This window comes from Abramis brama (genome assembly GCF_963993115.1).
Source record: "Abramis brama genome assembly, chromosome: 5".
In the NCBI taxonomy this organism is placed as follows: domain Eukaryota; kingdom Metazoa; phylum Chordata; class Actinopteri; order Cypriniformes; family Leuciscidae; genus Abramis; species Abramis brama.
The window spans coordinates 14053665-14078430 of NC_139967.1; the positions used below are offsets into that span (position 1 = coordinate 14053665).

General features: G+C 42.0%; 1 protein-coding gene across 1 annotated transcript; it reads left to right on the forward strand.

Annotated features, from left to right (window-relative positions):
- The first annotated feature begins 188 nt into the window (after nucleotides 1–188).
- cfap73 (cilia and flagella associated protein 73) lies at nucleotides 189–24704 on the forward strand. Its single transcript, XM_084113784.1, has 7 exons — nucleotides 189–286; nucleotides 466–577; nucleotides 685–789; nucleotides 885–1085; nucleotides 23028–23249; nucleotides 23396–23551; nucleotides 23685–24704. Exons 2-7 carry the CDS (start codon nucleotides 497–499, stop codon nucleotides 23778–23780), a joined length of 861 nt encoding a protein of 286 aa, XP_083969910.1. The 5' UTR covers nucleotides 189–286; nucleotides 466–496; the 3' UTR covers nucleotides 23781–24704.
- Nucleotides 24705–24766: the final 62 nt, after the last annotated feature.

Here is a 24766-nt window from a genome sequence, read left to right on the forward strand (position 1 = left end):
CCAAACGCATTTTATATTTTTAAATGCCTGCTTAAAAATGATCTAATGTCTAATCACGACGTGAGATGGTATTTATTTCGGTAAGGAAAAACATCAGTCTTCTCTTCAGTAATAACAAAGTTGGAATATGAATCTGACACTAGAGGGCAATAGAGGAAAACGCTTTCCTTTTTGTTGCCGTGGAAACGACACACGCGGAAAAAGTTTGTCCAGAAAGCTTTTTGTGGGACTTAAAGGTGAATTTGGAGGATTACTTTCAGTCGATTTTCAAAGAACGACTCTCATTGTAAGTATATCAAATTTATTACACCACAAATCTTGTTTTTGTATCCGTTAATCCGATATGGCCACTGAGATTCAGAGTCGTTGAAGTGCAATTAACTGTAACGGTAGTCAAAGCTTTGTTTGGGCGGAAAAAGATTGTGAATTGCATGTAAGTTACTCAGAGATTGTTCAACCCTTTAGAAATAAGGCCGTGCAGAAGGATTTGACGGATATGAGTACAAACGTAATGCAACTTTTGGAGGTGCGCGAGGAGTGCGCGAGCGTGACCACAGGACTGGAAGCGCAGAAAGAGGTGGTCGTATGAAACAAATTAAATAAACTACTGTATTTACATTTTCGCTGTTTCAGTTTGAATGAGTGTAATGTTTCCGTGCTCCATCTTGTGTGTGCTTTTGTCAGGAAATGCAGATGAAGCGGGAGAGTTTAAGAAAGAGAGGCGAAAACATGAAGAAAGAGGAGGAGAAACTGAAGATATCCATACTGAAATATAACAAGTTTTTGCAAGTAAAACAACATTCTAAAACAACTACTTTGATATGAATGAATAATATGTAAGCTGACTTTTTGGAAACCTTTTTTGTGTTTTTCTTTCCCTTAAGGAAAATGATGCCAGGCGGTTGCGTGCCATAAAGAAAGCAGAGGCAGAGAGAGCTCAAATAAGACTGAAAGAACAGGAGATTCAGAAGCTAAAGAAAGAGAATGACGCCCTGCAGGCACGTAAAGAGCTTCTGGAGGAACGTGTCAGAAAAGCCATGTGCTACCAAGAGTTCCTGGAAAGAGCTGTAAAAATGTCCGGAAAGGTAGGCATTAAATAACTGGGTCGTTTGTTGTGTCTGAATGGGGAGAGGTACTGAAACAACTCAGAGAAAAAGTCAAGCTGTCTGGACTCACCTGCCTCATTTGACTGAAGAGTGAGACTTTCCACACTTTGAGAGTCTGAACTAAAGACTGTGTAGGGCAGAGAAGGTCTGCTTGTACATTTATGAATTGCTACGCCAGGGTTCCTGCAGGGCATTTAAAAGTCGAAATATTCAATACTGTGATAAAAGTTTACATTAGCAGTAGCTCCGGGTAACACAATGGCAAACACAACTGCAAAGGTGCAAGTTTTGGTCCATCAGAAAAACTGAAGGCTGTGGGGTCTTCACAGTCGGCACCTCCACCTGAGATGTTGGGCTACTGATAAAACAGGCCCTTATGTTAACTCCCACTATTATGTATAAAAAGGAAGAACACTAGCCTGACGTCGTCATACTCATATTCTAGTCTACTCTGTGTCTGATTTAGAGCGTATGGAGCGCTAGATTTAACGAGTTGTAGCTGACGAAATTAAGTCATTTTAATGAACCCTTCCAGTTAAATTTTTCGCTGCTAACATCTAGGGTTTTCGCAATAGCAAAAACATATCTTATGATACTATACCAGCTGAAGTGTCAAGATATCAAGCAGTATCATGATACATTGCAGTACTGTGGTAATTCATATATACTAGTGCAAAATGCCCGTGCAAAATCAGTTTTTGTGTGTGTTTTTAGTAATTGTTGGTTTGGTGCCCGTGAAAGAGACTGTCAACGCATTGAATTCAGGGAGCAGGCTAGGTTACTACAAATGATGGCTGTGAATAAACTATAATATTCAGAAGTAAACAGTGTAGCTAACTGAGTGTTTATGAATACCACAACCTTCTAAGTGCTAGTGCAAAATGCCCGTGCAAAATCAGTTTTTGAGTGTGTTTTTAGTAATTGTTGGTTCGCGTCGATTCAGGGAGCAGTGCAAAGTGCCCGTGCAAAATCAGTTTTTGTGAGCTGATCGCCGTCAAAAAAGTTCAGGAGATATTCCTTAGTGATGGCTGATTTCAACAGTTTCAATATGATAGCATTTTGAAAAAAAAGTGTCATGAATTTATTGCATTTTTTGGGGAAAATAATCCGTTTTTATAATAGATGGTCAGGAGATATTTCTTAGTGATGGCTGATTTCAACAGTTTCAATATGATAGCATTTTGAAAAAAAAGTGTCATGAATTTATTGCATTTTTGGGGGGAAATAATCTGTTTTTATAATAGATCTTTGAAAATCCAAATCTGGATTTGAATTTTTTATGATATTATAACCTAAAGATGCTATGTGAAAGTTTGAAACAGAAAATAGTGGTTTTCATCTTTCCACTTTCTTGGTAAAGAAAACACATTTTTACTCAAATTAATCAAAATGGATTTATCACGTTCTGGAACCAAACTATAATATTCAGAAGTAAACAGTGTAGCTGACAGAGTGTTTATGTCAGAATGTTTATTTTTAAACCATAACCTTCTTGGGGCTTCTTTGACCGATACAACTCTCTAATGTCAGAATGTTTATTTTTAAACCACAACCTTTTAAAAATGATATATTTAACAATATCTTTAGCATTTCTCATCCAAACAACGTCAAACTTGGCACTGCACTTACTCATGCCGTGGCAAGACACCTGTCGAATTTGAAATCCATCGGACTAACGGTTCGAGAGATATGCGGTTAACAGACACACAGACAGACAGACAGACAGACGTTCCTGTAATTTATAGATAGACTAGTGCAAAATGCCTGTGCAAAATCAGTTTTTGTGTGTGTTTTTAGTAATTGTTGGTTTGGTGCCCGTGAAAGAGACTGTGAACGCATTGAATTCAGGGAGCAGGCTAGGTTACTACAAATGATGGCTGTGAATAAACTATAATATTCAGAAGTAAACAGTGTAGCTGACTGAGTGTTTATGTATACCACAACCTTCTAAGTGCTAGTGCAAAATGCCCGTGCAAAATCAGTTTTTGAGTGTGTTTTTAGTAATTGTTGGTTTGGTGTGTTTGAGTGCTCATTGTTACAATTACACAGCAAAAGTTCAGTGACATTTTTATTTGTGCATGGTAGAAAGCACACAGTGAACTCCGAGAAAACGCTATGCTTGAGGAAACAGTTTGTGAATAGGCTACTACAAATGATGCCCGTGAAAGAGACTATGAACACATTGAATAGGATATGTTTAGTTGGTGAATAGCATAGGCTACTATTACACAGTAGCGATAACTTTAAGCGCACCAGAATGAAATATAATATTCAGAAGTAAACAGCATAGCTGACTTACAGATTCAGTTAACATCCACAAATGAATAAGCGCATCGATTCAGGGAGCAGTGCAAAGTGCCCGTGCAAAATCAGTTTTTGTGAGCTGATCGGAGTGTTTATCCCAGAATGTTTATTTTTAAACCACAACCTTCTTGGGGCTTCTTTGACCGATACAACCCTCTAATGTCAGAATATTTATTTTTAAACCACAACCTTCTAAAAATTATATATTTAACGATATCTTTTGCATTTCTCATCCAAACAACGTCAAACTTGGTACTGCACTTACTCGTGCCCGTGGCAAGACACCTGTCGAATTTGAAATCCATCGGACTAACGGTTCGAGAGATATGCGGTTAACAGACACACACACACACAGACAGACAGACGGACATACAGACAGACAGACGTTTCTGTAATTTATAGATAGATAGATGTAATTGAAAACTACTAGACTAGACTTTTTTTTTTTTGACATTTATTGGGGGTGAAGGTTAGTCTTTCCTCTCGGTTCAGATTCAAAATAATTCCTTCATTAATAATTTGTTACACAGGACTTTATTATATTAAATATTAATCAAAAATGATTCACACTTTCACAAAATCCAAACATTCAATGTAAGAACATTATTTATAATAAGTTTTATTTGATTCACAGCTTATATAGTGTTTTGACCTCGACATCCCAACTGCATTTTACTGCAAACTTGTGACTAGTTAACTTTCTAAAGAAGGTGCAATCGCTTGTTTGCTAAGGGGTCAAAATTCTTGTTTTTCCTGGGTCAAAATTAGTCTTCGGTGGTGGCCGACGGACACTGTCATCCGGTCTTGCCCTTTTTTTTTTTTTTTTTTTGCTGTGATTTTACCACTGGTTTGATTGGTTTACATACAGCTGTTCATTGTGTTCATGTTACTTCACAGTGCATTAGGCTAACTAATGTTAAAGGAGTCATAACCTAGTATTACCTTGGATACCCATGCTCTATTATAGTCTTTCAGGCCCTTCTAAAAAAGAAAAGTTGAAAAAAAGTTGAAAAAAAATAAACAGAGCTCCTCTGACCCTTATTTCTGAAGGCATTATTGTCTCGCGAGATCTGATGCGATATTTTGGCTGTCGTGGACGGTCATTGTAATAATGCAAATGAGGGGCGCGTTGATTGGTGGCAGGAAGGAGGCGGGTTGACACCGCAGGTAACGCTTCAGCATATCATTCCAAAATGACATCATGGCGCAAGTTGTGAACGTTTCTGCATCTTTCACGGTCGAGTGCGTACTTCGAATCGGAATTCAGTAATGGCGGCGCTCGACTGAATATGAGGGGGAGAGGGGCAGGGCGGGCTTCCTGCAGCATAGGTCTGCGGTGTCCATATATGGTATATCCTATAAATTAACATCACGTATTTGAGTGCGCGTGCATGTGGGCTGGTTGACGAACCCAGGGGTAAACAAACGCTTCACTTTTAAATATCGGCTTCCCGGCCAGTGTATAATCGTTAGACAATCATAACATACATTTTTTCTCGTGGAAAAGTGAAAATTACAGGTCATGACTCCTTTAACAAATACAACTTTTGATTTCAATAATGTAGGCTAATAGTAAATGGTGAAACCATTAACCATTCATTAAATTGAATCGGTTCAAAGGAGTCATTAGTTTGCGAATCGGACGTGTCATTAGAGGACCACGGCACGCGTTGTGTGATTATCCCGGCAGTTTAGGACATCGCACAAGATTTGTGTCAACACAGAAAACATTTAATCACTGGATAGGTTTTTTTTTGTTTGTTTATTCAAAGTGTTTTTTATTTCAGCTGAATGTGTGGAACGCTTTTCAGAGAAGATAAGGCAACCTTTTTTTTTTTAGCACAATTCACACCCAGTGGTAATTCAGGGAAAAATCTTCCGATCTTTTACCATCGTGTCAATTCTCAATTGTTTTTTTTTATTAATATGCGCGAGGGAGCGAGAGAGAGCAAGACATACACGACCAGGGCTCGCTCTCTCTCTTTCATCGTTCTTTCAGTAACATACGCCCTATCGCAAGGGCAGCAATCATGTACATCACTCACCAATCAAATAAGGCTTTGGGGGGACAAAAATTTGCTTTGGCGGCCGAGAGAGATGGAGGGAGAGCAGGGAAAGGAAATGCAGCTGAACGAATACGCTGCGTGTTTTAAATAGAGTAAAAAAAAAAAAAAGAATAACGAAATGCAATATGTGGCGGCCGGTGTTGATTCTGTGGCGCTGCGGTTCCATCCTCAGAGCAACCAAGATGTGGAACGAGTGTTGCAATGTTTGTTGTCTTCGAATCCATCCTCTTGGAGTCAGCATCTCACATGGGTTGAGTACGCACATAACTCGTTACCAGTATCGTCCACAGGCCTGTCTTCGTTTGAATGTAGTTAAGGTTACCAGCCACATATTTTTACGAGTCTGGAATCCGAAGTTGCGGTTCCCTCCGCCCACGCCTTTGTCCAGTCGTGTCAACACACCAGGCAGACCCTCCTCCAGGTGGGCTTGTGCACCAAGGCTCAGGCAAAAACCTGGCAGGACTTTCCAAAGCGCAACCCCACTCAATGACCTCCCTTCTCTTGGTACCTGTAACAGTAAAAGATAAAGAAGTGAAGGCGGTATTGGATACAGGGAGTACTTACACCCTGATGCAGGAGAACCTGTGGAGACAGTTGGGAGGAGAGGCTTCATCGGGCACTCCAGTTTCCTCTCAAAGATTCATCATGGCTGATGGAAAAGTTCACCAGGCTATGCATCAGGAAATAGTCAGAAGTGACATGATAAAGTATGCAGAGTAGACACCTATATAATGAAGGATGCCCATCTGGCTTTTACCATTATAGCTGGCTTGGACTTCCTGAGAGCTGCTGAAACCACCGTGGACGTAGGCCAAGGCAGATATGGCCTGGTTATACATACTTTCTCTGATTAAGCATCATTGAGCCATCTTTCTCTCCATGGTCATCACCCGTAGTCCTCGTCCCCAAATCTGGCGGTTCCTGCAGGTTCTGCGTGGACTATAGGAGGTTTAACAGAAAGACCATACATGATGCTTATCCAATGCTGCTTATTCATGATATCCTGGAATCCATGGATGGCCCCACCTGGTTCAGCACATTGGATTTGCAGTCAGGATACTGGCAGGTGGATATGGAGGAAGGGAGTAAAGAGAAAACAGCATTCATCACCAACCAGAGGCTAGAGGCTCAGGAATGCCGCAGCCCTTCCAGAGGCTTATGGAGAAGGTCCTGGCAGAATTGAGGGGCAAATTCTGTTTTTTATATATAGATGATTATCATCTATTCACGATCATTAGATGAACACATACAACATCTGAACACTATACTGCACTTGAGTCTGCAGAGACTCAACCAGGCATCTCTTACTCTTAACATGAAGAAGTGTAATTTCTTTAAACAACAGTTAAAGTTCCGTGGTCACATTGTCTCAGTAAAAGGAATGGAGGTTGGACCCAGAAAAAATCCTCCTCCCAAAGACCTTAAAGCCGTCCAACACTAAATAATTGCATAATTATGATACATAATTACAAGTAATCTTTGTGTAAATGAAGATCTAACCTTGTGACAAGCCATCTTTGTTCCACAGTGTCTTCTTGGACATGTACAGGTCGTGTCTGCCTGGATAGTACCCGCACATCAATGCAGCGTCTGCAATGGTGTATGGGGACAGAAGCCAATGAAATGGCAGCATTCTGTGGAGACAGATGGGAGACATCTGATTATTACCTTAAACTTCATATCTGCTCTCTTTTGATCGAGAATCAAGTTACTGCAGTATCCGCATGACTGTCTTTTGTTACTTTGTTCTGTTTTGTATGATAATTACAAGTAATCTTTGTGGAAATGAAGATCTAACCTTGTGACAAGCCATCTTTTTTCCCAGAGGGTCTTCTTGGGCATGTACAGCTTCAACTTAAACTTTTATTTATTTATATAGCACATTTTAATAGCAACGTTGTTGCCCAAAGTTCTTCACAGTTAACTAAAAACAGTAAAACATACCTGAATAAAAATATTTATCAAGCCTAGCAGATGAAGGCATGACTACACACTCTTAGACGTACCCCCTCACACAACAGTATAATGAGATCAGTGTAGAGAGAAAGAAAAATAATTGAAAACTAAATGAAAATAAGTTATATCTACAATGTACAATACCCTTAACTAAAAAATAAGTTAAAAATATAAGTTTTTAATTGAGACTTAAAGATTTCTATTGTTTGAGCTAGCCGGATATGTGGGGGAAGACTGTTCCACAACTTAGGAGCCACAACTGAAAAAGCTTGGTCACCCTTTGACTTCTTTTTAGAATAAGGTTGTGTCTACCTGGATAGTACCCACACATCAATGCATTGGTGTGTGGGGACAGGGAGTTCTGTAGCTGGGGCGGCCCATCCGGTCCTAATAGTATTTCAACTAGGGATGTGCACGAATATTCAAATTTTCGAATATTCAATGTGTAATTATTATTCGAAAAATAAAATACTATTCGAATTTTACTACGTTGCTTTGCTGGCCGTTAATGCAGTGAATACATGATAAATCCCAATCACTAACTCGCAGTTATAATTAAATGCACTGGGTGGCGCTGTGGAGCATGTTTAACAAGTGGATGGTATTTGATCACATAATGTCGTCGTCTGCCTCGCGAAGTTTGGAATTACTTAGATGAAAATTATATTACAAAATGGAAGTACTTTTAATCAAATTAATTAATGAAACTGAGTTATCATAATATCACCTCCACAATGAGAAATCACATGAAATCCAAACAGCAGTCGACTGAGGAAAGACAGCTGTCCATCACTGCATTAACGACTGCAGGTAAACTCGGCTGTAGCGCTAGTGATCAGATATGATATCTTCTGATAGCAAAATGATCATAACTGAAGCGAAACCAGAACGTAGCACAAGCACGGCAGGGTTACGCAACACTCGTTCCCTCATCTAGAGAGAACCGAGGTTACGTTAGTAACCGAGACGTTCTCTTATGAGAGTTCTCTCGTGTTGCGTAAGCTAGCTTACGCTATGGGAACCCAATGTAAAACGCCGTGCGTGCTAGGATTGTCCACAACATAGTCCCAAGGGCATGTTCCCGGGGCACACATGATAAGTGGGCAATATCAAGGCCAACGAGGAGTGGGCCTTATAAAATAACATACGGCAGTATATTTGCCTTATGAACAAATAGGTGCTTAACACAGTATGACAGTCAGGGTCGACAGCAGTCAGCCTGAGCTACTGTATAGAATAAAATAGGTGCATAATACAGTTTATCAGTCAGGATGGACATCAGTCGGCCTGAACTGAGAATGAGATAGGTGATTAACACAGTATCACAGTCAGGAAGGACCTAAGTCAGCCTGAACTGCAGATTTTCACTCTGTACAAAAATGCAAAAGCATAATATACAGTCTGGTCGGCACTGAGTCGAGCAGAGCTGTAGATATTACGTTTAGACTGATAACAGTCTAGCCTGTAGGGCAGGAACTTCTAGGTTGTAAAACCTTATAAATGTAGACGGAGAGGCCCAGCCTGCTGCCATACAAATATCTTGAATGAGACCCCACTGGACCAGGCCCACGAATGGCCATGCCTATGGTGGAAGGCCATGCCCACGAAGGCCATGCCTATGGTGGAATGGGCTCTAACGCCCAAAGGGCAATGAAGGCCTTTAGACATATAAGCCAACGAGATAGCATCGACTATCCACCTGGAAAGGCTCTGTTTCGAGGTAGCTAGCCCTTTAACGGACACCGAAAGAAACAAAGAGCTCACAGAGAGTGCATGCAGGTCACTCACTCGCTTGACCGAGGCGAGAGCCACCAGGAAAACGGTTTTAAGCGAGAGATACCGTAGATCCACAGACTGTAGTGGTTCGAAGGGGTTACCTTTCATGGCCTCCAGGACCATGGAAAGGTCCCATACAGGAACCAAAGGGGGTCGAGGAGGGTTTAACCTCCTTGCCCCTCTAAGGAAGCGGATGATAAGGTCGGTTCCTACCCAGTGACTGGCCATGTATTGGTTTAATAAACGCAGCTATGGCTGAAACGTACACTTTGAGCGTGGAGGGGGACCTGCCCTCGTCCAAAAGCTCTTGTAGGAAGGAGAGAATCTCTGTGACCCCGCAACGTCGTGGATCTAGGTTTCGAGCCGAGCACCAGCCGGAGAACACTGACCACTTGGAAGCATAGAGCCATCTAGTAGAGGGCGCTCTAGCCTGCGTAATCATGTTTAACACTCCTACTGGGAGGCCAGCGGGTACCCGTTGATAGCCCATACGTGCAGGGCCCAAAGATCGGGGCGTGGATGCCAAATCGTGCCCCTGGCCTGAGAGAGGAGATCCTTCCTCACCGGAATCGGCCATGGGGCCGTGCTCATTAACTGCATCAGCTCCGGGAACCAAACTTGGTTCCTCCAAAGCGGCGCTACGAGGAGCACAGAGCATTTGTTCTCCCTGATTCGTTTGATTACCTGTGGTAACAACGCAATCGGGGGAAACGGTCAGTTGGAGCGGGCGGATGGGCCAGTTGTGGGCGCGTTGTCTAAAATACGCGAAGAGGTCGATTTCCGCTTCCGCCCCATAGTACCTGGACTACCTGAGGGTGAAGGGACCATTCCCCTGGGGGAACGTTGTCCCTGGACAGCATGTCTGGACCCATGTTCAGACAGCCTGGCACATGCGCCGCTCTCAGCGAGCGCAGGTTGTGCTGAGACCACACGAGGAGGCATTCTGCCAGTGTGTGAAGGTTCCGTGATCTGAGACCGCTTTGGCGGTTTATGTAAGATACCACCAACATGTTGTCCGTGCGGACTAAGACGTGGTGGCCCTTTAAAAGGGGAAGAAAATACCCCAAAGCGTTCTCGACTGCTTTCATCTCCAGACAGTTTATGTGTAAGCACTTCTCTTGGCCTGACCATATGCCAGAAGTCGGCCTGCCCCATGAGTTGGAGGCATCTGTCGAGATTACTTTCAGTTTCGAGAACGCTCTCAGATCCACACCTGACTGATACCAGTCGGTCGCCTTCCAGGGCTCCAGAGCTGTAACACAGTTCTGGGTTACCTTGAGGCGTGCACTGCGCTAGAATTAGCCAGTCGTCCAAATAGTTCAGTACACGCATCCCCCGTTGTCTCAGGGGGGCGAGCGCCACGTCCATGCACTTCGTGAATGTACGGGGTGCTAAAGACAGACCAAACGGAAGGACGGTGTACTGATAGGTCTGGCCCTCGAAGGCGAATCGCAAGAAAGGCCTGTGACTGGGCGTTATTTGAATCTGAAAATAAGCATCCTTCAGATCCACTGAAATAAACCAGTCCCTCGGGCGAATTTGCGCGAGGATTTGTCTGGTCGTGAGCATTCTGAACGATCTCTTCATAAGGGCTTTGTTCAAACGCCTGAGATCCAGGATGGGTCTGAGACCGCCATCCTTTTTGGGTACTAGGAAATACCGGCTGTAGAAGCCCGACTCGCTCTGTGTCAGAGGGACGGTTTCTATGGCCCCTTTTTTCAGCAGTTTCGCTATCTCGGCGCGAAGTAGATGAGCCGCAGCGGGACTCGACCATCGTCGTCTTCTCAGTGGTACATTTGGTCTCGAGTGGTCAGGAAGACTTGGAGGGCTCAGATTTCAGCGCAATCTTGGGCCTGGGTCCCCGGGGGGGAGGCGGCCTGTGGCGGCTTGAAGCGCGCGAGCGCTGCTGAGAGTCCCTGGGCTGACGGCGCTGTGAAGCTGGAGGCGGCGGGGGCGCTGTGTTCCGGCCAGGTGGCTGCTTTTTGAGCGACCTGTCGTGGAACTGGAGCGCCTGGGGATGAAATGTTGCATGGCCTGCAACATTTTCTGCACCTCTGAGTAGCGCTCAGCAAAGCCTTTAACAGCCGGGCCGAAGAGACCAGACGGAGACACGTGCGCGTCGAGGAAAGTAGCTCTGTCGGATTCCTTCATGTCGGACAGCATTAGCCACAAGTGTCTCTCGGTGATGGTGAGAGACGCCATGTTCCTCCCAATGGCCTGTGCAGCGGACTTGGTGGCTCGTAGAGCTAAGTCCGTAGCGCTTCTGAGATCCGTGAAGCTTTCAGGATCTGGGCCCGCCTCGTCCATAGAGCGGAGAAGGTTGGCCTGGTAAATTTGAAGCACAGCCATGGAGTCAAGCGCTGAAGCGGCCTGACCGGCGGCGTAGGTGTGACCGATGAGAGTCGAAGTAGTCCGGCAGGCTTTGGAGGGCAAAGCGGGCTTGGACTGCCATCCAGCAGATGGCGGGCACAGGTGTGTAGCTACCGCTTCCTCGACCGGAGGAATGGAGAGGTAGCCTTTGTCTTTCACGCCGTCAACATTAGAGAGCGTCGAAGAGACAGAAGTCCGAAGCCTAGCAGAAAATGGCACCCTCCAACTCTTAGATAGCTCCTCGTGCAGCTCGGGCAGGAAAGGAGCGGACCTCGTGTGAGGGGTCGAGCGTTGTCCAGGGAGAAAGCAGCCGTCAAGCCTGTTGGGCGCGGGCTCTTTGGGCAGTGACCAATCGAGGCCAAGGTCCTCCACGGCCTTAGTAAGGAGGCGGAGAAGTTCGGAGTCGACGCTTGCTCGCACTCAGCTGGACTCTTGCAGAGAAGGGGCGGGGTCCGGATTGGAGCCCGACCACCCTTCGCTCCCCGAAGTGAGAAGAGAGCAACTGTCCTCTTCTGCATTGTCCCCGTCAGACTCGTTGAGCACGGCAGGAGCGGTGGCGTAAACTGGGTGCTGACCGGCCGTGAGCGAGGTGGGGGACTCAGGAAGCGATGCACACAGGGATCTCACCGGTGTGCATTCGCGAACAGGATTATCCTCCGGTGGTCTCTGTGAACGGTGCTTCTTGCGGCGCGGCCCAGACGAGAGAAGCGGAGGGGCGGGGTCCACGTCGAAGGTGGCTAGTCGAGCCCGCAGGGTCGACATAGCCATGATGTCGCATTCTGGGCAGCCGCCCTTGGAAAGTGTGTGGTTACATCCCAGGCAGGAAACGCATAGGATGTGGTGGTCCCCGTTGCTGAGAGGGGCTCGGCACGAGCCGCATTTGGAAATTCGAGGCATTTGAAACAACGCCTCGGCTCTTTTAGGAAGAATGCACGCGAGTGTCGCGACGGCGAACACACACACGTGAGTGAGTAAGAAAGGATATGAGAGCCGGATGGCGCAGCAGGAACGGCGGCTGAAAGCGGCAAGAAGATGGCCGGCTTCCTAGCTCTCCTTACTAAGGCAGTGCTTTTCCAACGCCGCAGGCTTCTTCCGGAGATCCAGCGATGTGTACACTTCGCTGAAGAGATGAAAAATCAAAGAGCATCCTATCTGGACTGGGCTTATATAGACATAAGCCACGCCCATTTTGGTGGGCCGTGACGATTGGTGCTTACGTCACGAGCAGTCTCTCGATAGGTTGCAGCAGTTGCCACAGAGCGACCAATAGGCGCGTGAGCTGCCTCGCCTAGGTCTGCTCTGTGCAGCAAATACGTTTTAAATTAATACAAAATTAAGGATAATTTTTCGCTTCAGTATTCTCGAGAAAAGGGATTTTCCCGTAGTGTAAGCTAGCTTACTCTCGTAAGAGAACTGCGCAGTCTGCTTTATTAGCTTTTTTTTTCGTTCGCGCTGCTTGAGCTCAAATGCTTTTGTTCTTTATATTTTTTGTTTACACATATTGTTTAATGTTTTCAACTAAAAGACAACCTTAATATATATAGTAAGCTTGATGTGTATATTGCCTAATTGTAAGCTTGTTCAGAAATGGTGACAAAAAAAAAAAAAACTTAAAAAATAATGGCTTTCTCGTTGAACGTAATTTAAATAAACGAATATTCGAATATTTTATTTTTATGAGCCCAAATATTCGAATACAATATTTTTGAAAATAATTTTTGCCCATCCCTAATTTAAACCAGTTGTGGAGATTGACGTTGTCCAATTCAAGCCGCTTCTCTGGGTTTCTTTGCAGGAGAGAGCAAAGTAATTTGCAGCATTCTTTGAAGAAAGAAAAGAGAAGTCCTATTATTATCTTAAACTTCACACTCGCTCTCTTTGATTAAGCTGAAAGATCTAAATATTACTGCATTACCCACACAACTATTTGAATTACTTTGTTCTAGGGCTGTTTTCGACCAAGGATTTTCATAGTCGAATCTGATTCGTTAGATTTTGCCGTAGTCGACTGATAGTCAAACCTTTTTTATATAACGATATATCCAACGATATATATTGCGATATTGCGAGCCATCAATCCAGGCTAACGTCAATTATTACCATTCCATGATATTAATAATTTCACTAATAAGCAAGCTTCATTACAAGTGACAAAAAGGTCACTTAATATTTTATTCCAAAATTTATTCCAAAATTAGAACATATTTCTGTAAGAATTCGGTGAACGTTCTACGCAATCCAACGTGGCGGCGCTCTTAACAGATGTTTGTTTATTAGGCTACAATTCCTCAAAATAAGTAAAAAAAAATTGTATTCTCTCTCTCTCTCTCTCTCTCTCTCTCATATGCAGTGGACGCGTTCATGTAAACGGCACCTAAAAGCTGTCACTAAGAACCAGAACCAGCAAAAGTAATGATTATGAATATGTAAAATATTTCAATGAAACATTTTAATTGTTTATTAATAAACAAGTGTTTTCTGTTTCGGCTGCAAAGATGAAGTTGACGATAGGCTAGCCTACTAACTCGCGATCTTCGCAGTGAACGCGCCGGAGAAAAATGCACATTTCGGATTACATAGTTTTATTTTGTTTTGAATGGTTCTGTTTAAAAGTAGAGATTTCTGTAGATAATATATATATATTTCGATTTTTTTTTTAGGTGTGTGAGGCGAGTAGGCTACCTTATACGCTGAGTTTCGGTTCATGGATGATAGCTTAAACTCCAGGCAGGCGCTTACGCCTCCGTATAGCATATCTCTGTTATATTTACTTTTTATTTATTAAATCCAGGAAATTGGATAATGAAACACTGATTAAAATTAAGATACAATTAATACAAAACGAAATTCGTTTTAAAGAAAGGCTTTGTGCTTTCTGTTTGAGGTCTCTGTGAAAGTTTTAAAGCAGTCTTTTAGTGCCGCTTTCAGTGCGGTCGCGTCCGTAGTGGAGAACTGTCACGTAACATTGTTTTTTCCTCATAAATGCGAACACGAAAAATAAAAGACAAAAGACTTTTTAAAAAAGACAACACTCCAGGAAAATTAGGCTACCTCTTTTTGGTCAACATCCTCCTTTTTGTAGCCGAAATAGTCCCAAATAGCCGACTATATAGCCAAGATATTTTGACTTTCTTTTTGGTACGAAATCATCATTCGTCACCCCAGCAACAAGCCATACAACAAACTCGTGTTTACTGTGTGTGCTATCGTTCTCTTAATACACCATGGGTGCTACTACCCTTCACATCGCATGTTCCGGCGATGTGACTATCGCTCATGCGCACATCGCGATGTCGATGTTAAAACAGAATATCGTTCAGCCCTAATAATAATATAGGGTTTATGTCTGTATTGACAAAAGAGTGGTAGAACTGTTTGTTTGTTTTTTGTTTGTAAAGTTAACAAGCCTTACCCGTTTCAAATGATACGCCATGTTGGTTGTCGTCGTGTGATATGAAAGAAGCTGCTGACACAACTTGCACTTAACTTTCTTTGGGTCATCTTTAACCTTCTCGAAATACTCCCACACTTTTGATGATTTTTTAGAAGCCATTGTGAGCCAATAAATCCGTAAATGCTAACAAATGCGGTCCGGACGTTACAGGCCTGTATTTGTGCTGCTGCTCATTGGTTACATAACACTTCCCTACTATTCGACTATGAGGTTCATAGTAGAATCAGACCTCTCCGAATCGAATCGTCGAATCCTCGACTATTAGAAGTCAGCCCTACTTTGTTCTATTTTGTATGATTTATAATTACAAGTGTACTTTGCTGAAATAAAGATCTCACCTTGTGACAAGCCATCTTTGGTCCAGATGTTCTCATTGAGGTCGTCCAAGTCTTCTGACTTTGGAAATTGCCCACACAGCAGCACAAACAAGAGTATCCCGAGTGACCAAACTGTCGCTGGTTTCCCGTGATACTCACCGTTTAACTTATACTCAGGGGGCCGGTACCGTTTTGTGCCTGGAAAAAATGTTTTTGTAAGAAAAAAACATTTGGTCTGATTTATAAGTTTGTATTAAAGGGGTCATAGACTGAATTATTTTATTATTTTATAATGTTTCCTGGGGTGCCCTTATAATTTTTCCAAGCCTGATTTTAGCCTCTGATTTGAAAGCTTTGTTTATGGGGCGTGTCTGCTGTGAGACTTCAGTGTAAACACCCACTGCTGTGATTGGCTGACATGTTTGCATATGAAACAGCTAGTATTACATGTGGAACTTTCTCTAAAACGTTTACTATGTTTTTGCTATAACAGCTATCGAGATTAAGTAATCATGAAAAGTATTGATCATAATGATCTATTCAAATCACATGAAAGGTTGCAGTGAAGAGCATTGAGCAGATGACAGACAGTCTGTTGATCGCGTATGAAATTACACCTCTGGCTTTCACCAAATAACAATGCAAACAATGTAAATACAGTAAGAGCTTCGTTGTACTGTACATTGTAACAGCGTCATGATTTTGTGATGATTGATTTCAACGAGTTTTGGCAAGTGTCCAGATAAACGCGTGCTGTTTGATTGACAGCTTGGGCAATTGGAAAGGGAGCGTTCTTTGATCGCTTTCTTTATATAATTTAATCACAGTTTAAATAAGATTATTTTCATCAAGAGAAAGGACGTGAAGTTGATTGTTTAGTCACTGGCTTGATTTACTGATGCATAAACAGTATTGAACGATATTTTGAGAGATAATCTGTCTGAACTTGAATAATTACATCAGAAATCACTGATCACAGATCAGGCATTAGAATAAACATGTCTACTTGCATGTTTGTGGGGTTGCTGGCAGATCCATATCGTAAAAGTCTGTTTGCAAAGCCTGCGCTGAAATTTACCAAATAATCCACAGTGAAATACACCGAATCCAAACAAATAATGCACTGCTGAGACATTCACATTGTTGGGAAAAAACCCCACTATCCTAGCATTAGGATCGTTTGGAAGGTAATGATATTGATCCTGTATCGATCTTTTCTCGTTCTCATGTCACTGTTCACTAACGCTCCACTTTTTTTAAAGTCTCCACTTTTTAGATCCTGTCGTTTACTGGCCTTGGTTTCAATAAAATCAGTTTTTGGAATAACAAGAAAGTTTTGAGTTTTGAAACTTACAGGGAATTTTTATAGTATAACGAACTCTTAACTGTGAAAGTGTGATCAAGGAACATTTGAATTCTCATTCTATGACCCCTTTAAAGCAACATTTTGACTAGGTATTCATTAGCATGCAAGAAATTATTTGATGCTATTGATTTACAATGGTGGATCCCATTACATGATGCAAGTCGAAAGGTCTCAAACTCGTCATCAAAGTTTGAGACCCACCTTACACCTCTGAGGAATAATACATACCAGCAAAGGACGTGTATCCCGCATTGGTCAGGATTTCGTCGCACCCAAAGTCAATTAGTTTGACTTCCAGGGTAGTCCGGATTTATCAGCAGGTTTTCCAGCTTTATGTCGCGGTGCAGCACTTCACGTTGACAGCATGCTTGAGCCTTTGCTACATCCTCTTTGATGGTGCCTTTGTGACGGTCTAGAAATTCGAACAAGTCCTCACAGGGTGTAGGCAGCTCTAGAACCATAATGTATCGTTCAGGCTCTTCGACCCAGTCCAGAAGCTGGATGATCTGGGGAACCCTGGGGCCTTTGTTGGCAAGAATTAGCAGACCGATCTCCAGTGGAACGGGTTCAGGATGACCCTCCTAGAAGAAAGACAATTCTTATGATCTTACATGGAGAAAGGAAGCAGACCACTACTAAACTACTGACAATACCAGTTTGTCTATTGAAAAATAGACTAAGAGAAACAGAGTACTTACAATGTCGATCCATTCTATACCCACTTTGTCAGCGAATTTCAGCGCCACCTGATCAACAAAACAAAAAATGGATTTGTGTTAGAATTATTTACAATGTGTGTGCAGAGTTCATATCATTTCAGTCATTAACCTTGAACAGACATGTTCAGTTTCATGAATTTAAATTCTAATAATCTAGAGCATGTCTAACAATTTAAACAGGTCTGAGAGGTCAAGTGCTCTAAGTAGCAAACATAAGATACACTGAGAATGCTTGAAAAGGAGAGAATGATTCGAGTATAAGATAGGGCAAGAACACTTTGGCCTCGTTTACACTGCAGATCTTGATGCCCAATTCTGATTTGTTGCCTATATTCTATTTTTTTCACCGTCCATTTACACGTTCTTTCAATTGTGACCCATATCCGATTCATGCGTTTACACTTGCCATACAATCTGAAACATTGTGCATGCTTAAAGGGTTAAATTCTCTTGCACAGATGGACGAACATGAAATATGCTTGATGCTAGCTCTGCGATGCGAAGTTCGCCAAACATCACCATGTTTTTGAGGCGGAGGAGGACGAAAAGAACCATCATTGCAGCCTGCACATACGCCTCAGTTATTGAATGCGAGAGATCTCAGGACTCGTGGGAGCATATTGTGTTTAAAATACTGGTTTTAACGAGGAGCGGTCTGTTCGAAATTTTAGGATGAGCAAGCCAACCTTCAATATGTTGTGTCAACATTTCGCCGTTTCGTCCCTTCGCAGATGCGAGTCGGGGTTGCTATCGTCATTAAACCACGGAGATGTAGATAATGCCTCAGAAAATCCGATCTGCCTATTTACATGACATGCGTTTTTTTTTTCGATCTGCGTCACACGTGAGCAAAAAATCTGAATTGGGTCACATTTCACTGACAGTGTAAACAAGGCCTTTGATAGATAAATAATGTAAGTAAAATAAGTGATACCTCAAGGCCATCTTTCATGCGAAACCCCGCATAAACGCTTCCAAAGCCTCCTTCACCGAGCTTCCTGCCGATTTCATAGCTGCATGAACCTATGTCTGTTAAAAGAAAAATAGGAGTTGACATTAGTAAAGACAGATATAATATCAAAAGTTTGTCTGTATTGTGTTATGTTGGAGTCAGTATGACAGTCAACTTACCAATAATCTCATAATCCTCCAGTTGCTTCAACTGAGGTGATACAGTGTTCCCTGTCGTTCCGACATGGGGGATGTTGACTCTACAGTCTGACGCGGTACAGACTGTAAATTGAGGGACATCAACACAGAAGTCAGCCACATCCAAGCCTGGAGCTGATGTGGCACAGACTGTAAATTGAGGGACATCATCTCTACAGTCTGATATTGCACAGACTGTAACTTTAGGGACATCATTTCTACAGTCTGATATTGCACAGACTGTAACTTGAGGGACAACATCAACACAACAGTCAGCCACATCCAAGTCTGGAGCTGCTGTGGCACAGACTGTAAATTGAGGGACATCATCTCTACAGTCTGATATTGCACAGACTGTAACTTGAGGGACATCAACACAACATTCAGCCACATCCAAGTCTGGAGCTGATGTGGCACAGACTATAAATTGAGGGACATCATCTCTACAGTCTGATATTGCACAGACTGTAACTTTAGGGACATCATCTCTACAGTCTGATATTGCACAGACTGTAACTTTAGGGACATCAACACAACATTCAGCCACATCCAAGTCTGGAGCTGATGTGGTACTGACTGGAACTTGGGGGACATCCACACTGCAGTCTGCCACATCACGGACTGCAACTCTATAGTCGGATGTAGCACAGACTGTAGTTAGGAGAACGTCAGCACTCAATTCAGTCGCAACACAGACTGGAGTTTGGAGGGTATTGACATTAAAGTCCAAGAAGATACAGCTCAAAGAGTTGAGGACTTCAGCATGACCAGGTTCCTCTGCAACGCTGAGGACTTCGGCCTCACTAGTACTGGTGACATGCTGAGAAGTCAGATCTAAAGAGGGAAATGATATAACCAAAATATATTTTTAATGAAATGCTATTAATAAAAGATTGATAACCGTATACATTACTAGACACTAATATTGCTGCAGCTAAGCTTGCTGTAAATTATGAAGCAAGTTTTTGGGGCTTTCAGACAGGTCTAATTCGTGCATTCCGTTTTCTCAGTTGTCGGTCAGTGAGCACATGCAGGAATGTTCTGTTCTCTGTTTAAGTGTCAAATTAAAAATAGTTCAACTTTTCAAGGCATACTCCAAATAAGTTTCATTAAGTTAAGTTTACATTCATTAAGTTAGTTTTACATTAAGTTTCATTCATTTGTGTGTGTGAATATCAATGGGGCAATCCAGATGTAACCCTTTAGTAACCATACATGCTCAAATGTAGAATTCATTAATTTGCCATCTGATTAGCACATTCATTTTCATTTACAGACTTGAATTAGGCCCACTGGGCAAACGTCACGTGGCATAATTATTATTCTTGAGCAATTTCACCTTCTTAGGACTTGTCAAGACAGCATAAAAACTTCAATAAAAATCTGAGGTTATACATTTTAATGTCTGTTTAAAGTATATTATTTTACTGAATTCTCTAGTAGTTTTTTAAATCATGGTTGAACATTACTATTATTTATTAGACTTTAAAAACAAAACTTTACATATTCTACATACTCTACATATTCCAATAACATTGACATGTCTGGTCCTCTTTCATACCTTGACTTGAGCTGGTCTTTTTGGTTTTTGCCTTCCTCTTGAAGGAAGGCCACTTTCTCTTTTTTGCCACTTTCTCTTTTTTGTGTAAATTCTCCACACAGTCAGAAACATCTACACATTTAACGTAAGAACATTTTGAACCCATTTTCAAATGCTAAATAACGACGCTGCAAGAAATGCCAGTAGAAAACTGTCAGCAAAGTAATGAATGGAATGTGTCTATTGACCTGCAAGCGATTGTGACGTCACGTTCTATGACGCATTCCCATGCGCATTCCAATGCAGGCTCAGCATCACTGGTCAGCGTCACTCTGTGGGCGGGGCTTCAGCGTAGGCGATAGTAGTGGGAAGTTCGATGTTCTGTCGATTTGTCCTACCTTGTCAGATTTTCCTACCGTAGCGCAAAATTATAGCCATATATGGCGGGCCAGAAGATCCAAACATAAGACTAATGACTTGTCATGTCACTTTATTATACTTTAGTCACTATAGTCACTTTATTATAACCACTAGCTACTGAGATTCCCCACTGATAGGCCAGCGGTGGATCTATATACTCACTCTCCTGACGCAGCGAGCGACTCATTAATGTACATTGACCTAATATTATAATAAAATCTCTACCCTTTTCAAATACTGTGATGGTCTTGCGGAAGAACATTGTGTTGATTGTGCGCGGATGAATGAGGTTCGGTGGAAAAAAACAAATATAGACTGTAAAAAAAACATACACGATCTCATTAGAGCGGATGGATCGACACATAAACAACGGGTTCAGTGTTTTTACAACTGGTCAGTTTGCCGTTTTAAACGATCCATGGTCAATTTTTCTCATTCAAACAAACTTTTAGTGTCATGCTACCCACAGCCAGAGCTACTTTTCTCTGTCTACCGAAATGACATGACGTGACCGTGGCACGCACGTGTTAATGACGTATATGTATTCAATTTTCCGCAAAACCCGTCCTCGACTAGCCTGACGTCGTCATACTCAGATTCGAGTCAGAATATGGGTCTGATACTGCTCCATTGGGCTGTTCCTCGGACAGTACACCAAATATGCATTTATTCTATCTGACTTATTTGTAAGTGTGAAATCTCAATTCTCCAGCGGCAGTCATCTTTGTTGTAAACGAATTCAACCCAAGCGTTTTTTGGTGACGTGGATGATTACGTTACTGTTGATAATCTGTCCATCATCGTATAAAGCCCGCCCTGATAATTTGATTGGTCCGAACAGCTTTTGTTCGGGCATATTAGGCTTGTTTGAGATGAGCAAAATCTGCGCAGAACCGATCACCGGTGATCAGCGCGAGATGCATGCCGGTTAGAAATGTGTCCGAGTGCGGTCCGCCTTGCTCTGATGTCATGCTGACGTATGTCAAAAATCTCTCGCGAGCGCAAGGCGCACGTGTCGGATTCTGCAGTCGAGCGCAGTTGCTCTCCACCGACTGCGCTGATCAAAAGCACGATGGGAAACGACTTGCTGACGACACAGCTTAATGCTCATTGGTTTAAACAACTGTGATGTATTGTTCTCTTTTAAAATGTTTTGATTTTAAAACTCTAATATCATGTTTTATGTGTATATGTTATGTGTGAATATTCCCAAACTATCTGACAGTGCGATCTCTTTGGGTTATGCAATTTAATTTTTATAAAAATAAATAAATAAATAAAAACACATATGTCTGTAAAGAAAAAAAATATTGATAAACATGTATTTGGTATGGAATTAAATAACAAGTACTTTGGGTGTCTTGTTCATTTTATTTATTTTCATATAAAAGCAACAGAACTTGAATTACATCCAGTTTATTAGCAACACTGTGCACGAGTGTGAATCCCGCGATATCCATCTTTGATCTCACAGGTGTCAGATCCACTGCGAGAAGAGAGATCTGTCCGGCTTGCCTGCGCTTTTTTCACTCCTCCCCTCACTGCAGCCGCCTACTCTCGCATACATTTCAGGCGAGGCAAGGCGCATCTCAAACAAGCCTAATAGCTCCACAACGGATCAAGTCCAGACCGAACTTCCCGACCTAAAAATGTTGTGAGCGGGGCTAAGTTCGGCTGGCATCCAGGCTAGAAGAACACTGCTCTGGTGTGCAATTATTACTTTGTTTTTGAAATGCCAGTAGGATGGTGGATGAACAGTAGAATGAAAAACATAATGACCATCTGTCATTTGATCTGACACATTACATCCAGTTATGCATGTTAGATTTTACTAATCACTGTTACATGTTTTAAGATGTTACATGTTATGTGTTTAGTATTTGTATATTTGCTTACATAATATTATGTATTTTGATAATGGGTAAGTTTGTTCTTTATGTGCATACAATATTAATGTACATTTCTTCAGGTCTTAAAAAAATCTTACATTTGATTTTAAAAAATGTGCAGCACCCCTGAATGCTCAATATGGCAACTGTAAACACTGGAGGAATGATAACTCTTTGTTTATTCATAAGCGTACCAAGCCGCTTTGTCATCAGACTTTGTTAAAATGTTTTTATCACTCATCAGCTGGAAAAAAAACGTTCTGAAAGTGATTCTTAAGATCGTTTCTCTGTGCCTTTATTATTATAGTTGTGGTGTGGACTCTGCTATTCTGTATATTTAGAACAATATTTAGAACTATATCTTTATCATTATCATAATAGTTATCGTCCTTGGTGTGAACGGGCCTTTATTCTGTGTGGTTAGATTTTCTGCTTTCTGAATGAGGCAGATGGGGTAACAAGAAAATATCCGCATAAAGATACTACTGAGTTTTTTTAAATATTTGAAGACAAAACATGCATTTTTGAAAGTTTTATATTATATTTGAATATTGTATAGTAATGTTACACTTTTTCTTTTCGCATGACATTTGAGTTTCAGAATATTGGTCAAGTCATTGGCCGTCTTCAAGCACTCCGGTCTATTCACAAGGAGCTTCTAGAAAACCAGACTGCGTTAGAGAAAGAGAGAGAGAGGACAAAGCGGGAACTGACACAATACATAAATAAACAGCGAACTGTTCTCCTGCACTGTAACAACCAACTACACCAGCAACAGACGCAGCTAGACAGCATACGCTTAGAAGCATACAAATGGGTAAAAACATACACACACACACACACACATTTATGGAGTGTCCGTGTTTACGTACATACACAAAAAGACACAGATGCCACTGTGGCACCTCTGTCTTTTGTACCGTTCTGTCTCCCAAGATTACAGATTATTCATGTATTCTACAGGAATTAAAACTGAAGCACTTCCGTTCCACTGCAGCAAAAGAGATTCTCTATTTTGCTCAGCTGAAGTCCACGATCCATAACATTTATCAAATGATCACACATTACAACAGAACAGTGTCTGTGGACACTGAGGACACCTTCAATCAGTTGAAAATGGTGAATAATGTTTTGTTTTTATTAAAATGATGTACAGTAAAGTTATTAAAAGTCATCACAGCAATGTGTGATCAAATGTATGTTTCACAACTGCTGTGTTGAATAACTCTTTTTTTCTTCTTTTTCTCTCCAGATTCAGAACTATTTTCAGTTTATGGGAGCTCTAGTAGATGATGATCTAAAGTCCAACATTATGACAATGCTGAATCGAACTGAAGAAAATGATTGAGGAGATTAAGACCCAAGCTCTGAGGATGTACAGTATATCAACTGAAAATGACCAGATGTGCCTAAGCTAAATATAATCATCATCTGATCAATCTTTTGACAGGATTATGCACTGGGGTGGGGAGGGGCAGCAGGGATACTGTATGGAGATTACAGGGATGATTAATTTTAAGGGTTTTCCCTTTTAATTAAAGGAGTCATGACCTGTAATTTTCACTTTTCCACGAGAAAAAATGTATGTTATGATTGCCTAACGATTATACACTGGCCGGGAAGCCGATATTTAAAAGTGAAGCGTTTGTTTACCCCTGGGTTCGTCAACCAGCCCACGTGCACGCGCACTCAAATACGTGATGTTAATTTCTGCGCCGACTTGACATCAAGTCGGCACAGGATATACCATATATGGACACCGCAGACCTATGCTGCAGGAAGCCCGCCCTGCCCCTCTCCCCCTCATATTCAGTCGAGCGCCGCCATTACTGAATTCCGATTCGAAGTACGCACTCGACCGTGAAAGATGCAGAAACGTTCACAACTTGCGCCATGATGTCATTTTGGAATGATATGCTGAAGCGTTACCTGCGGTGTCAACCCCCCTCCTTCCTGCCACCAATCAACGCGCCCCTCATTTGCATTATTACAATGACCGTCCACGACAGCCAAAATATCGCATCAGATCTCGCGAGACAATAATGCCTTCAGAAATAAGGGTCAGAGGAGCTCTGTGTTTATTTTTTTTCCACTTTTTTTCCACTTTTCTTTTTTAGAAGGGCCTGAAAGACTATAATAGAGCGTGGGTATCCAAGGTAATACTAGGTTATGACTCCTTTAATCAGTGAAATATTATCAAAGCATATCGCCCTCCTATTTCTATGGAAGCTTGTTTCCGCCACTGAATAAAACAATAAAAAAGGTAATTGCGACTTTTTATCTCCCATTCTGACTTTCTTTCCCCCACAATTGCGAGTTTACATCTCACAATTC